General features: G+C 45.0%; 1 protein-coding gene across 1 annotated transcript in view; it reads left to right on the forward strand.

The window, feature by feature from the left end:
• Positions 1 to 16,506, forward strand: part of LOC115084003 (tumor necrosis factor receptor superfamily member 16-like) — a 141,287-nt gene that overhangs the window by 120,043 nt on the left and 4,738 nt on the right. Inside the window, exon 5 of the mRNA XM_029588238.1 lies at positions 14,576 to 14,721. Within this exon, the coding sequence (XP_029444098.1) occupies positions 14,576 to 14,721 (146 nt within the window). The remainder of the gene's footprint in view (positions 1 to 14,575; positions 14,722 to 16,506) is intronic.

Raw genomic sequence — 16,506 nt, forward strand, 5'->3', positions numbered from 1 at the left:
CCACCTGTACAGCAAGATTTTCAGTATCATGTGCTCCTCCCAGGGTGCCAAAGAACATTGTCCCCTTAATGTGTCAGATGACCTGGTAGGCTTTGATGTGTCTCTCAACCATGATCAACTCCAATGAAAAAGACAATCCTAAGAGTGTTTTTGGCAGAGGATCTGGAGTGAATACTCCCAGAAAATGTTTTACAAAAGTAATCTAGAACTTTGTATTTTACCTCACTATAGAAATTTTTAAGATTTGATATTAAGTCTGATCTTATAGTCATGCTCTGTTCTGTACCTGCCTCTTCTTCCCGGTGGTTCACCACCTTCCTTTTTCCTCACAACTTTGCCATATCACTCTTTCTCCCCAGAGACATTCCATCTCTTCCTCAAGAATGATTTCCCTTGCCCCTAAAACCAAGCAGCAGCCTTACTGATTTCAAAAATTGAGAAATTACTACTTACCTGATGTCAGTTTGCTCCATCTCCATCTGCTAATAGAGGTGCATAACCCACTGGTACTGAATCCATCTGTCTATATGCTGGGAAAAAATAAATATTCTGCTTATAAGGAAGCACACATGCAACATCTTGGGAAGTTCTGTAACATTTCCAAATGTTTTGGGATTTAATTATTACTCAACTTTCCAATCCGCGCTCAAAGCAAGTGACAAATTCAGTACAGTTGATGAGACCCCTCCCCTGAGAGCTTACAGTCTAAGCTGGAACCTAAGGCAATGGAGGGTAAAGTGACTTACCCAAGATTGCGAGGAGCATTTGCAGAATTTGAGCTCTGACTTCCCTGATTCTCAGCCTGCTTCTCTAATCACTAGGCTACTTCTCTACTTTCATATGGGCCGATGCTATACCATGTGCTGATTGCAGCGCACGATTAACTAGGAACTGGACATGCGTTTTGGATATCCCCTGAAGCAAAACGGGGGTTAGCGCATCCAAAACGTGCCTCCTATTGTGCATGTAGGTAACAGCGCTCATCACATGCTGTTGATGAGGCTATTATTGATTTCTCCCTCCATGCTGGAGCTGGCGTTAAGTCTTGAGGAGCCCAAAAAGTGTACAGAAAAGCAGATAATACAGAAAAAAACCTAAAATATCCCCCCCCAAAAAAAAGATGTAAAAGTGTGCCGGGGTTCAGGTTAGGAAAATAGATGCTCAATTAACGAGCGGCCGTTTTCCTAACCTGTGGCTGTGCTCAGGTTAGGAAAACGGACGCTCTAAAATTGAGTATCCATTTTCCTAAGTGGCTGACAGCCACCTCTCCTGGGTGCCTGCTGCCAAGGAGGCACTAGGGGCATGCAATTACCCCTAGCTTCTCCTTTTTACTGTGGCAGCCCATTTGCACGTGGCATTGGGTGCCCTGGAGAGGTGGATCGGCACGCGTAAAGAGAGCGGGCGCTCAATGGTGAGTGCCCCTTTAATGCGCGCCAATATTGCATCGGCCTGATAGTCTCTTCCATAAGGCAGCGGAACATGGGTGACCATTTTAAGTGTGCACAGTTAGTTCCCTTCTCCTATAGTCATGGGCAGGTGGTAGTGCTTGGGCTAAGCTATGCTTTCCTTCCAGCCCTAGGTATCGAACTGCCCTTCGCACAGTCTGTCTGAATGTTTGGTCCAGTCTTGATCCTTCTTTCTGAATACCTGCATTCTTTGAGCGATGCATTACCTTTTTCTCAGCCCACCGTAAGAATTATCCAAACAAGAAAATGCACGTGAGCACTTAAGGCCATATCGGGTCCATTCTTTCAGCTCTAAAGCTGGGAAGGTGGTGGGACATCTCTGGATAATGCTCACAATGGTCCGATGAAAGGTATTAGAATCTGTTTTCTCCAGGACTGCTAGGTTTACTGTAATGCCAGAACATCTTTTGCAAGTGGTTTAAGTGCATCCTATCCCTTCGGTCCCCACCCCACCACGCGTCCCAATCGCCTTTCAGAAAAACGTGTGCCTGTATATTGGACACTTGGTAACGGAATTACCGGGTATTTGTGCTAATTGAACTCCTTTGTTTGTGTCGATCACCCGTCAGGCAGAGTTTGTGATTTTTCGAAGGTGGGGGGGGGGGGGGGGTTGTGCCATGTTCATCCATCTGAAGTTAAACAGAGCTGCTTTCTGAAATCGGAAGTATTTCTAGTGCACAGGACTGAAGCTGAACAGACTTTTGAAAATAAAAAAAATGACAGCTTTCTTCATAAGGAGGTACATGAAAGAAACCTTTCTCCAAAAGAGTCCAGTCACCTCTGCCTAAATGCCAGCGAAAGGGACCTTTAGACGTGCCAAAAGCTTCCATTTTTGCAGTCACGTAAAGTTCTCACCTGGTCATAGTGCTAGTTTTCTTGTGACCCATCTCAATTTTTCAGACAAGAAAGAGGAACCATAGCGATTTAAGTGAAGGTTACCCAGAATGAGGCCACTGAAGCCCGTGGCAGCTGGTGATGAAAGGAAGGGGATAAGCTGTTTGCCACTAGCTTTGGATTTGGTGGAAGGAGCCATCTTCACTGGCTTCCCTTGACTTTGGAGACTAAGGATGTGCATTTTTGGCTTGCTTTCTGCAGATTCGGCGGTTCACAAATCTATTTGTGGATCCAGCAGAGCGCAGTTTTTTTTCTTTTTTTAATATTCTTTATTAGTGTAAATGCAACAATAGTACAAGTAAGCAACAATCTCCCAATTTCCTCCATTCTGTTCCCAAAATAGTCAATATATATGGACCCTCAAATGCCTCAAAAACTCTCTTTGGATTTCAGCGTCTTCCTCGAGGCTGTCCTGTATGCCATACCGAGCATTTCCATCATGTATGATTTCCGCAGTTCTAAGCCAGGCAGTTCCTTATGTAACCATTTGAGTAAGATGGATTTTTTTTTAGCATTAATATAGGCTTTAATCGGGAACATCTTGTGAAATTTCGCCACTATCTCCCAGAAAACCCAACATACAAGACATCGGGATTGATTTCCAAGTCATGGTAGCCAATTCCCGTAGTGTTGCTTGCCAAAAATTTAAGATTATAGGACATTCTCACAAACAATGAAATAAAATAGCATTAACAACCTGGCATTTCAAACATCACTCGATCCCACCAACCCCATTTGAAAAGCACATAAGGGAGAAATAATTCTGTGAAAGACTTGAAGCTGCAGCTCACACAACACCGTTAACAGTGCTACTATAATCAAATCATGACACACTCTCAGATCCCGCTTATCTAGAGAACATTGTGCATCAATCTGCCACACTCTCGCTAGAACTTTGAAAACCATATACTCCTTAAAATTATGCAAAAGTGTATATAAACGGGAAAAGGAGCCCTTATTGGGAGTATATACTTTAACCAAAGCTGTAAGGGAGGTAACTGGACAAGTACCATTTTGTAAATACATAAGAAAATCCACATTCTTGTACGCCGGATATTCCTTACAATAGTCAAAGGATAAGGTCTATTGTGAAGCTTGATCAATAAAGTTTGTAATTATCATAAGGTTTACCTTGTCTCGGTTCTTTTTATAAGAATTCAGTATCAGTTGGTAAAAAGTCTAGATTGCCAGAGGTAAATACATGGACACATATCTGTCCAGGCACAGCAAGTTTCAGCTCATTGATCTCACTGTCATTGATGTAACCAGACCCTCCGGGAGCATCTCTCTGTGGGTGCAGAGAACATACTTGAAATTCAATGGTGCACAATAAGGCTGCACAATAAATGATAAATCTACACATTTATTGTGCACAATGGTGCACAATAAATGATAGATCTACATAAGGGCTCCAGTCTAACAACCAGTCACCCAAATAACACAAATGACAAGCAACATTATAAAGCTTAAAATGAGGAAACGCCATACCCTTCTCTTTCTTTGGGATCATCAATCTCTGCAAAGGAATCCTCACCCTCTTCCAAAATATTTCACAAAAATCTTATGAATATCCTAATATCCTAAATCAGTACATTTATTGGGAGCATTTTAGTACATACAACAGTTTTAGGGCTAACACCATTTTTACAAGAGCAACTTGACCTTCTAGTGAAAGTGGGAATTCCATCCAGATCTCTTTTTTCCTCTTAAATTCTGCAATAACACGGGGAATGTTGAGAGAATACCACACATTTGGGTCTCTGTGTATTTGTAAGCCCAAATATTTGATTTTAACTCTTGAACATTTCAATGGAAAATTCAGCCAATCAGATTGCAAATTACCCAAAATGTCCAGTGCGTTTGTCTTGTCTAGAATAAGCTTGAACCATGAAAAACTCGCATATTCTGCAAAGATATTTAAAGTTATAGGAAGAGTGTCTTTTGCTTGGGACAACAGTAACAAAAAATCATCAGCAAATAAGAGAGACTTCAATTGCTGGCTTCCCAGTCATCTCCAGTTTTTGAATAAGGGGTTCCAGTGTTAATATAAACAACAGAGGTATAAAGGGACATCCCTGTCTAATCCCTCTCTGAAGAATAAAATCTTTTGAGAGACAGCCATTCACCTAGAGCCAAGCACATGGATTGGGATATAAAATTGTTATATAATCAAAACTCCTCCCTATAAACCTAAATTTATGAAGAACATAGTTAAGAAATGACCACAAAACTCTATCAAAAGTATTTTCTGTGTCACATCTCACTAAAATGGGATCCTCAACAAGAACTCTGTGTCTAGCCTCTACAGCTAGCGTCAACTTGCGCAAATTGTCACAAAAATACCTACCATGGACAAATCCCATCTGGCCACAAGAAACCAATCTCGGCAATACAAATTTCAACCTATTTCCAAAATCTTAGCATTAATGTTAACATCCAAGTATAGCAGGGATATGGGCCTGTAGGAAGCTGTTTTTTTGGGATCCCTACCCATCTTGGGAAGAATTATTATGACTGCTTCCCGTAGTGAAGAAGGCAGGGTAGTTCCGTTGTGCCATCTCTTCAAATATACTAACGAGAGTAGGCTGCAAATAATCACTCAAAATCTTATAAAAAGGAGCATCAAGTCCAGACCAGGAGTCTTAAAATTCGGCAGAGCCTTTACTACCATACCAATTTCATAACTGGTAATTGGGGCATTTAATTTCTCCATAGATTCAGCAGATATGCAAGAAAGAACCTCTAGTCCCTAGATGTAATTGCCCTGCCCTGTACAGTTGTTGGTAATATTTATTTATTTATTTATTTATTTATTTAATTAAGGTTTTTCTATACCGGCATTCATGATAAGATCATATCATGCCGGTTTACAAATAACAGGGGGTGCAGAAACAAAACTTTGTTCTTTTAACAAGTGAGTAGGAAGCAAAAGTTACAATAAAACAGGGTTGTACAACTGGGGTAGGAAGGAGACAAGAATAGACAGGAGTAAAAATCTTTACAGAGGTAACTTATGTACATTGTGCAGTAATGACTCTTTAGGGATATATACATTGGGCAGTAAGGTCTCTCAATGGGTATTCGACTCAGGAAAGGCTTGCTTAAATAGCCAAGTCTTAAGTCTTTTCCTGAATGTTAGTAAGCAGGGTTACCAACCTTCACAAACTTCCTCATCTTTTGTACCCACTATGGAGGCTATAAATTTAGACATTGTCTGGCTGTGTGTTATGTTTGCCAATAACTTGCCCACATTGTTCCCATACAGATCAAATGTATGTTTAAGAGATAGTAATGCCATACCATCTCACTGATGTAATAGGGTCATTCAGAACACTTTGAAGTTGCTTATAGGTATCCAATGCACTTTTTAGAATTGGTGTCAATCGCCAGTCTCTTAAATACCCCATTTGAGCTTCAATATCCAGTATTTTACCTAATAATTTCCCAGAAAAAATAGGGGTAGCCTTCTGCTGAGCCTTAGTAATCTCATATAATTCCCACTTTTCTATCAAAAAAGAAGCTTGAAAGTGATCTTCATGTATGAAATCCCGGGGCATCCTCCACAAGTCTGGATTAGCTAACTCTGCACTGCATATAACCACTCAGGATATGGGAAAATGGTCAGAGATCACTAAACTTTCACTCTTTGTGTGAATGAACTGTGGAAAGAGCGCCTCTGAAATGAACATACAATCGATATGTATTATGGGCCCTAGCAGAATGTGTAAAATCTTTACACAAAGAATTGAGAGCTCTCCAAGCATCCAAGAAAATAAAAATATTCATAGTTTCAGCATTCTAGTTAGAGGGGCAGCTTTGTCCCGTATGAGCAATCGTCCCCCCAATTAAGCCATAGTCTCTGAATACCTCTATCAGCAAATCCCTATACCACCTTACTAACACATCAATCACTCCCCACATTCCCTCCCTGTACCCTCTTCCCCATCCCCCATCCATCCTCCCTACCCCATTCCCCCCATTAAACCAAGTAATTATAGAATGCATAACAGTCACATCAGTCTCCATCCAGTCTTGGAATCGATAAATGACACCCTCAGGTGCCACCACTCATACAAACTTATACAGTAACATAGTAATGACGGCAGAAAAAGACCAAAATGGTCCATCCAGTCTGCCCAGCAAGCTTCCCAAGGTAGTAACTGCCGCTCCATGCCAGTTTAGCTTTTTTATTTATTTCCATCCTCTATCCTTTTAGGGATCCACAGTGTTTATCCCATGCTCCTTTGAAATCCTACACAGTTTTAGTCTTCATCACTTCCTCCGGAAGGGCGTTCCAGGCATCCACCACCCTCTCAGTCTTTCTCCCTGGAGTTTCAAATCGTGACACCCCACCCCTACTAAATTGTTTCCAATGGAAAAGGTTTGTTGACGACCATGGATCATTAAAACCTTTCAAGTATCTGAAGGTCTATATCATATCACCCTTGCTCCTCCTCTCTTCCAGGGTATTCATTTTCAGGTTCTTCAACCTCTCCGCTCCTTAAATAAGAAAACAAAAACAAAAGCTCAGTGCCGTGGATAAAAGAAAACGTCCATCCAGAGGTAAAATAATAATTGTCTCATAGTTGCAACCGCCAGCCTTCTCACCAGAAATGCAAAAATCCAACATGACACCAGTAAGACAAATTCTCACAACTTTCAACATATAAGGCACAGCAAACCCAGCTATAAGAAAATCTGTTCAGGTTTAAGTTTGCTGGAAGGCAAAATATCCCAAATGAGGGAAGCTTCCATGATCGACTCCAAGACTCAGTTTAGGCCAGCACACCAAGCCTCATGATTGGCCAGGTGTTGCAAACAAGTGGATCCCTTTATAAAATAGCACAGTCACTCTTGTGGCCTCAATGAAATGTTCCTTCCAAAAAAATTAGTACAAATTAAAAAAAAAAAAAATCCACAGGCAACTGGAAGCCCCTATGCTCAAACCACAAAAAAAAGGATCAAAGCAACTGCGCACATGTCCTAGCAAACAGAACACAACAAATCCACCCAAATATATGTTCAGGCAGGCTGACAAACCATCTAAAACAAAGTTATCCTACATCAATGACTGAAAGATCCACATTGTTTCAATATGCAAAGCCTTCAATTTAGCCGTGTATTGTAGAGAGAATATGTTTCTCTTACCTACCCCACTGCCGACCTGGACGTATTCGTTATGCATAGCTACCATAGTGGAAAAGTCCTGAAACATTAGGACTTTATTGCCCTGATGTGTGAGTTCTTTGAATTTAATGCATGCCTGCAATATCTTCATCCTTTGGGCATAGTTTAAAAAGTTTGCAATGATGACCCAAGGCCTGCCCTGCTTAGCACTCAGCCTATGGGGCCCGTCCAATCACCACCTTTCCCATCAAGTCTTGCGGTGCCAATTCTCAGGGTACGTAAGAATGTAAAGCTTGCCATACTGGGTCAGATCAAAGGTCCATCAAGCCCGATATCCTGTTCCCAGCAGTGGCCAAGCCAGGTCACAAGCACTGGCAGAATCCCAAGGGGCAGATAAAAGTCCAAGCTGCTTATCCCAAGAATAAGCAGTGGATTTCTGCAACTCTACCTTAATAATGGTTAATGGACTTTTCCTCCAGGAACTTGTCCAATCCTTTTTTCAAACACAGCTATACTAATACAGGCGGATTTTAAATGACCTGCTCGCGTAAATCCGCCCTGGGTTTTTTTAAGGGGCGTGTCGGGGGCGGGGCCAAATGATGCGGCGGGACCGGGGGCGTAGCGCCAGCCCAGGGGCATGGTCGAGGCCTCTGGACCAGCTCCCGGGTCGGATGACGGCGCGCCAGCAATCCGCTGGCGCGCGTAGATTTACGTCTGCTTCTAGCAGGCGTAAATCGAGGGACAAAGGTAAGGGGGGGGGGGGGGCGGTTAGATAGGGCCGGGGGGGTGGGTTAGGTAGGGTAAGGGAGAGGAAGGTGAGGGGAGGGCAAAAGAAAGTTCCCTCCGAGGCCGCTCCAATTTCGGAACGGCCTCGGAGGGAACGGAGGCAGGCTGCGCGGCTCGGCGCGCGCAAGGCTGCCCAAAATCGGCAGCCTTGCGCGCGCCGATCCAGGATTTTATAAGATACGTGCGGCTATGCGCGTATCTTATAAAATCCAGCGTACTTTTGTTTGCGCCTGCTGCGCGAACAAAAGTACGCGATCGCGCTCTTTTTTAAAATCTACCCCACAGCTTTCACCACATCCTCTGGCAACAAATTCCAGAGCTTAATTATGCATTGAGTAAAAAAAGATGTTCTCTTATTAGTTTTAAATGTATTACCCAGTAACTTCATGGTGTGTGTCCCTGGTCTTTAACACTTAACTTGTTCCATTCTACTCATTTTTATAATTCTCTATCATATTTCCCCTCAGCCGTCTCTCCTCCAAGCCATGTTTCCAGTAACTTGTCAATATGAAATCTGCAACAGTTTCAGAAATACCCACAAAGCATAGATTGTTGCACTGGGAGCAATTTTTCAAGGTCATCCTGCTTGGCTGCATACTCAGTTGATATCTTCTCCGGTTTATGCACTGAAAGATTATCATCCTCCAACACAGAGACGAGAGTTTCTGCTGCATCTAAGCTCTTACCAATGTGTTCAACTGATTGTTTAAGATTGCTGATATTTTCATTAATTTTGTCGAACCTGCTATCAAGCGCTATGACAACAGCATTCGTAAGATCAGGTATTAAAGTATCCAGCCCAGAGGGGCCTACCTTCTCCACTCCATCAACCATCTTAGACTCTTGTGGTTTCATTTTGTCTCTTTCTTTCTCGGTTTTGCTGGCACGACTTGCGAACGCAACCCTAAATATTTCTACATGTATTAAGCAGAGGTGTCACAAAATGAATCCAGGTCTCTAAGAAGCAAAATTTTGGTAAAGAGAGGATTTTCACGGGGTTGGCCCTTGGGGCTCTCTCCTCATGCATCCTTCCTTATTCATTTCTCTTTTTTTTTCCTGGTCTGGTAATTGCCTCCTGATGATTTGGGGATCTCAGTTCAGATAGCACTGGTCACTACTGGGCGATGGAGCCATGAGCCGTTATTCACAACTGCCCAAGGATTTTCCCCATTTTATAACCCACTTTCCCACCATTCCCTCCAGGGTCACAGACCGTGGCTGCTTCCAGAACTGGGTATGCATGCACCCTAAATGCAGCCAGTCGCTGCCGCTATTCAGTCTTGGATGAGACCCGCTCCCTACCCCCACCCCCAGCTCTCCAGAAGCTGGGAACACTACCGCCGCAGCACAGCCAGCCCTGATCCACTCAGGGAAAAGAAGCTCAGCACAAAAAAAAATAATCAAACCCAAAGCTTCTGCATGGCCGTGTGCTACACTGTCACCGAGCCATCGGCCCAGCAAATTTCCACTGCAAAAATCTATCCACCTTAAGGAAAATCTACCATGTGTTATTGTGGGTTCCCCCAACAAACTCCCATAGCGTGGTAGATTTCCATGGAAGCACCCCCTGTGGCAAGCTTATTGCACAGCCACGCCAAAGACCCAAACTGTGCCAGTGTCGACTGGGTCACTGCTTCTTCATTTGCAGTAGGACTAAAATGTACAGTGCGGATCATTGTGTAAAATTAAAAATCTATTGTCAGATTGGTTAAAACAAAAAAAAGGATGTGGCAGGGCTGGACCAGTGGTAGTGTTGTGCACTGCCATGCAGAGGGATGCGGCTTAGATTCCTGGGCTGGGCTTCTGCAACATTAGGTGTTGCTGTTGTGTGGGTGGCTGGGCCTCTCTCTTGCCTCCCTCCAGGCCCTTCAGTCAGGGCAGTGTAAGTGGCATTCACAGCCCCTTGGTTGGGGGGAGGGGGGTGGGAGGCCGGGCATCCCAGTCATCACACAACAGCGACATCTAATGGCAAAATGTAGGGTCCACTTTAGCCAGATTCTATTCTGTTATCAATTTGGGTCATGCCTTTCTTTAGTCTACAGACTATACCCATCGTATGTTACAGTAACAATAAAATACATCATAATACAATCACATGATTAATACTACAACAATTATGTATTATGTTTACATATGATTTGTAAACATAATACAAAATTACATCATGATACATGGTCATAAACTCACCAAATACATCATAAAATAGCAGGTCTACCCTACCAATAAAAACTATAGTTGCAAAGGCCTTGTCATTATCCGTATCCCCCTCTTGCACAAGAGAGATGAGGAACATGGGAAAAGGACATGGGAAAAGAATAAGAACATGAAGAGGCAGACATGATGAGAGGGAAGGGATGAATTTGGGGGAAGAGAGGAAGGTGATGGATAAAGTCGAAGGTCACTGACTCAAATTAAGGTGCGGGAGAAGGGTGGAAGGTAAGGTGGGAAGGAGAATTGAGCAGGTGATAGAAGGATGAGAGGAAGCAGGGAAAGATCAAGATGTGGGTGGGGCATAAGGTGATAGAGATGGAGAGGGGCAGAAAGATTGGAAGGGCAGAAATGAAGAATAATCCATTATATTTCCCATGTTGATCCCTGAATGTTTTGTTTTTTGTTTGGGGGGGGGGGGGCGCGCTGTTTGGATTTGTGGCTCTGTAGTTGATATGTTCAGGCCTTTTTGTGTAATGTGGGTTTGTGTTGATGGGGAGAAGGGATGGGTTTTAATAGTTCCCCTCTCATACTGGAAAGATTCTGATAGGCAACCAGGCCAAATTGCATTAGCTGAGGTTTATTGAGCGGAAAAAAAAAAATAGCCACTAGGTGTCACCATTGTGCAGTGACCATGGCTCCCTCCTCCCAGGGCCTGTGAGCGCTGCCTCTGCAGCAGCCCCTGCCAACTCAAGGTGCAGAAGACCTGGCCTGGGACTGAACCCCAGGTCCCTCCCCATGACAGTATTCAGCACCAGGCTGCCCCGTTGTTTTGTTTGTTAATATTGTATCTTGCGCTGACCTTGCTGTACAATATGGCGTGAGGATACCAGCACAGCGTTCAGATGATGATCAGCAACAGCACGCTGGATTAATTGCATTCATAATGATGGGAGTGGGAAATAAGGAGGAATTTTCAAACAGATGAAACACAAAATATCTCGGGAATGGAGTGAAAACAGAGTGAAGCAGGGCTTATTTTAATTGCCAAAAAAACATTTAAATATGTAGCTGGGTTTTTTTTGTTTTCTTTTTTTTTTTGGGGGGGGGGGGGGGCGGTTTGGCTATTACTATTGCAGTTTCTGGGCTTGGTCCCTTACCTTTGGTTTTTGTTCCCTCTCTCTGTTGAAAGCTCCTACTGGTCCCATAGCTGGCACTGGACGGACAGCATTCAAGTGTGTTGTGTGTGTGATTCTTAAGATGTTGGATTTTGATTTGTGTGGTGAGAGAGCGAGGCTGTGGCTTCCTGGCCCCCTGCGAAACACTGCAACGCATTCACAAGGCTCGGCAAAGAGAGGACTGGTGCCTTTCATTTTTACATCAACTTTTGGTGCAGTCCTGCCAAATGCAGATCCCTTTACCAGCGCACACGGATACTCAGCATAAAACCAGACAGCGACAATACATCTCCCCCCCCCCCCCCCGATTCCCAAATCCGCCACCGCTTCCAGCAGGAACCAAAGGCCGTGGGCCCTTTCTGGCAGTCCCGCTGGCTCTTTCTCCTTCATCAGCGCCGCCATAAATCTCCCGGGCCTTGTGTGGCGCAGGCGGCCGAGGCAGCGCGGGAGACATCTGCTGCGGGGAGGGGAGGGGGAGGCGGGACATCCCGCGGCGCATTGTTCCTGGGACGGTGCAGCCGGGCCGGCGCGAAGCTTCCCGCCGAGATCGGTGGCCGAGGAGGAGAAAAGAAGGGGGAGAGTTATTAATGAGCTGAAAAGAGAGGGGCCGCGATGAAAGCTCCCCAGGCTGGATTGGCCTTCACCCATTCCAGTCCCATCACCTCGCGAGCCCCTGAGCCCTGAAAGAAATCGGAGGAACTCCCCCCCCCCCCCTCCTCTCCTCTCCTCTCTGGCCTCGTTTAGTCGTTAAGAAGCCACGAAGCGATAACGAAAACAAACAAACGTGAGAGATGAGTCGTCGGAGGAGGAGAGGGGGAGGGTTAGCTCGCGGTGATCGCTGCTGTTCTTGCAGTGCCCAGATTTGACGCTCGGGTTCAAAGCAACACAAAATAAAACCTGCCCCCCCCCCCAAGCCTGCGGGTCAGTTTGCACGCACGGTTCCTTTTGGGAAAAAAAGGGAAACGATCCAAAGGGTAAAAAAAAAAAAATCTAAAGTGCAAACAAAGCTTTGTGCAAAAAGCCGTGGATAGATTTAGTTGATTCTTAAATTTAGCCCTTTAGTCCCATGGTATGGGTGGGGGCAGGGAGGAGAGAGAGGTTTGCAACAAATGGGGTCTTTTTTTCCTGCTGTAATTTCGTTCCCTCCCAGAAGCTGCAGGCAGTTAGAGCCTTAAGCGAAAGATGCATCAGTTGTTCCAAACTGCCAGCAGAGTGGCGGGCTCGGTCCTTAAGTCAGGCCCTGGCTGCTTTATCTTCATTCCCAGCCTAGCTGGAGCCGGCAGGGCTGTTGACAGAGGGGACCTCAATTCGCACTTACCTAAAGGTTGACGCCATCGTGTTGGCTGGGTCAGTCTGGCGGGTTATGTGCTCCTGGCCACCAGGTTGGTGTGGCAGATTGGTGCTGGTGGGATACCCTCCAGAAAGATCACAGGGGACCTAGAAGGCCAGATGTTCAGGCAACAGCCATATTAAACTATTCAATATGAGAAGGAAGGGGTGCTGGGGATGAACGCTAACAGGGGACCTTGAACGCTCATCTGGCCAAGACCGTGGCATACAAAGGAGGAAGATTGCCCAACACTGTCCTGAATAAAGAGTGATATTTTATAAACAGTCACACATTAACAGGAGGCACAAAAATAACTCCACTGCTTGGATGAACCAACAAGGACCGACCTTCACAGTCTGGGTAAACAAAAAGCGTGGGGGTAGCTTGCTTATGATGCGGAGGTTACTACCCTTAACCATTAAGCCTTATGCTCACCTTTGGTGCAACTCCAACATTACTCTCTGCATCAATTGCAGGGAATGGCAGGAAATTTGAATCAAATATTTACCAACAAGGGCCCTGAACTTGGTAGTTGGTGAAACAGATAAGTATGGGAAAATAAGTGTGGGAGCTTGCTGGGCAGACTGGATGGGCCGATTGGTCTTTTTCTGCTGTCTTTTTCTGATTCTATGTTTCTGATAGGTCGTTTTTCTTCTTTTTTTTTTTGCCATCATCTATTCATGTTACAGCGGTAAGGCTTGGAACACTCTCCAGTGGTGAATTATCAGAGAGGATGGGGGTCTGTTGTGACATTCACATCCCTGAGGGGGAAAACAGAATTAGTGCTCATACAGTGACATCTGCTGGCTACCCAGAGAACAGCAGCAGCTATAGCTCTCTAGAAAGCTGCACCCACTTGTTTACGTGGCATTGGTACCATGTGCAGCTTTAACAAGTCGAGGGGGGGAGATGTGTGAGGCAGCGGAGACAGCACTTGGACTGTGAAAGATGTCTCCATGAGCCGGGGCAGGGCAGGAAAAGTAAGGCAAGAGGCTTGTGGGGTAGATTTAAAAATCAGACTTTTTTCCCTTGCCTTACCTGTCCAAATGAAAACTTGTCTCTCTCTCTGGTATGCAGGTGGGTGAGGAGGCTGGAGAGCATTTCTTCCCCCTATGGAAGATAACACTCGAAACTCTCTGTTTCGTTTAGAAATGCGTGAACAAGCAAACATCCAAGTACCTCTCTCAATTTCTACACACCCACAAGAAATCTCCCCTCATCCCAACTTCTTTTCTGTCCTCTGGCCTCCGCCAGGTTGTCCTGCCCTAGACTTTGTGCTTTTAGCTGTTATACACCGAAATGCTTGAGCAAGGCCCCACAACCCCTACGACTCGAGCCTTTCCATCTTATTTCAGGGAAAAAAAAGCTAAAAAGCATGGCTGTCAGCCTGGCGTTCCCACCAGGGACCCAGGCCTCCCTGCGCTAACTCCCTGAGCTTCCAATTATGGACCTTGAAGTTAAATACCCAGGGTTCCCAATGCTGTTCCATCTGTAAATCTGATCACCGTTGTTAAGTTATTTCAGTTGCAGTTTGATGCAAATTGATTGTAATCCGCCTCGAGGGCTGTCTTGGTAAGAAGGGCGGAATATCAGATTTGCTCAAATAAATAACGCAATGGTCATCTCTCCCTCTTCTGTCTCCCTAGCTGGAGCACCTGTAAGCAGAAAAAGCAGCTGGCCAAGGCCCGAGCCGGTGAGCTGGGCTCTTCCCCCGAGGGCGAGAAACTCCACAGCGACAGCGGCGTCTTCCTAGATACACACAGCCTCCAGGACCAGCATCAGCTCAACAAGGGTAAGGGGAGTGGGGGCAGTCATCCTGACAGCAAGCTATGAGTTTATCCTTAACCCGGGACCTGGCGGGGCCAGGCTGTGCGTTTGAGGATATCCGGAATAAGTCTGCATGAGATATGGTGTACATACGATGGAGGCAGCGCCTGCAAGTCTGTCTCATGCATACTCGTTGCAGATATCTTGGAAGGCCCGGCTGGCTGTGAGATTGATTAGGGGACAGGCTTGGAAGCCACTTGGTCTAGAGGGATGGAAGAACCAAAGACTGGACACAGCAGACTGAAAGTGGTTGGGTCTCGGCACTGGCTGCCGGTCATCCCTTTTCCTCTGCCAGCTCCTTGGCGAGGTTTCCTGCCTTGGGAACGGTGCTAGGGTGCACCAACCTTTTTTTTTCCCCCCCCCCAGCTTTCAGAATGTTGATGCCTCACAGGATCCTTGAAATCAAAGAAGGGAAAAGGGAAGTGGGTGGAGAGAGAGAGAGGCGTGAATTTGGAAGCTGAGAGGAATTTTCAGCGGGCCTGTGCAGCTGGCGCGTTGGCAAGCGTTAACTCAGAGGTCCCCAGAGGAGGGCATCTGATGGGCCAAGGTCTGCATCAGGTGGTGCTTTTCTGCAGTGCAATAAGGAGAGGATGATCATAAACAGCTCAAGAGCAAAGGGGGAGGAGGGGACGTGGGAATGGGGAGGAGGAGGAAGAGGAGAACGATAGAGAAGCAATTGCTTTTTATTTCTGAGTGGTCCGGTATCCGGTTCTGTGAATGCACAAAGTTTGTGCTTCCACACCCCCGCTCAAAGTCATCATCCCTGTCAGTATATTTCTTAGCATTTAAAATTATGCCATGCTTTATAAATAGGGACTTTTGTTTTCAAGGGTGGGGGGGGGGGGGGGTTGTCTTATTTTTCCTGGGACTTTCAATGTTATAACAAACAGGAGAATAATCAGCAGAAAAAACATTTTTCCACCAATTTGTTATAACATTGAAAATCCCAGGAAAAATAAAATAAAAGCTGAAAACAAATGTCCCTATATATATATATATATATATATATATATATATATATAAAGCATCAGCAGAGGGCAAAGCACCTCAGTCAGGTTATATACAGCCTGCAAGATCACAATCTTTGATGAGAACAGACTCTGGGAGGTCAGCTTGCTGAATATTTTAGAGTAGGGTCAGCAGGGTGGCATCTGAACTCTGAGCCCTTTAGGTATCAGGCTTCTGTGCTCCGAGCACCCGTCTGCATGCTCTTCCCCTCACAAGTCTCCCGGCTTGCTTCTCTTGGTCTCTGCTCTGACTGAAGCCATGCTTGCTTTAGTTCACATGGAGTCCTGCACAACAGAAAAAAAAAAACCTACAGAGCTGAAGCTATTCTGGTCCCACTTATCAGATAACTGGCCTAAAGCCCCGTCTTGATGATGGAAAACAGAATTATTTTCGCTTTTTATTTGCGATGGATTATTTATAAAGCGTCTCTTTTCCCTTGTATAGCTTTTCCTCTACAAAAAAAAAAAAAAGAAAGGCAGACAGGGCCCAATAAGCCCCCAGAACAGGCATTTTAAAAACGAAAATCTTTTTTTTTTTTTGTAAATTGTGTTGTCTCTGTCTCTCTCTCTTGTCTCAGAGACTGCACTCCACGTCCTGTAAATGGTTGAAAAGATTTTTTTTTGGGGGGGGGAGGGGGGGTTGTTGTTTTTTTCAAATCTCAGAAATATTTTGTGGAGCCCACAGTGTTTTCTAGAACATCTATAACCAGACAGAAAGTTCTAGAGCAGGGGTTGGCCACCCT

This window comes from Rhinatrema bivittatum, chromosome 2, assembly GCF_901001135.1.
Source record: "Rhinatrema bivittatum chromosome 2, aRhiBiv1.1, whole genome shotgun sequence".
Lineage (NCBI taxonomy): Eukaryota > Metazoa > Chordata > Amphibia > Gymnophiona > Rhinatrematidae > Rhinatrema > Rhinatrema bivittatum.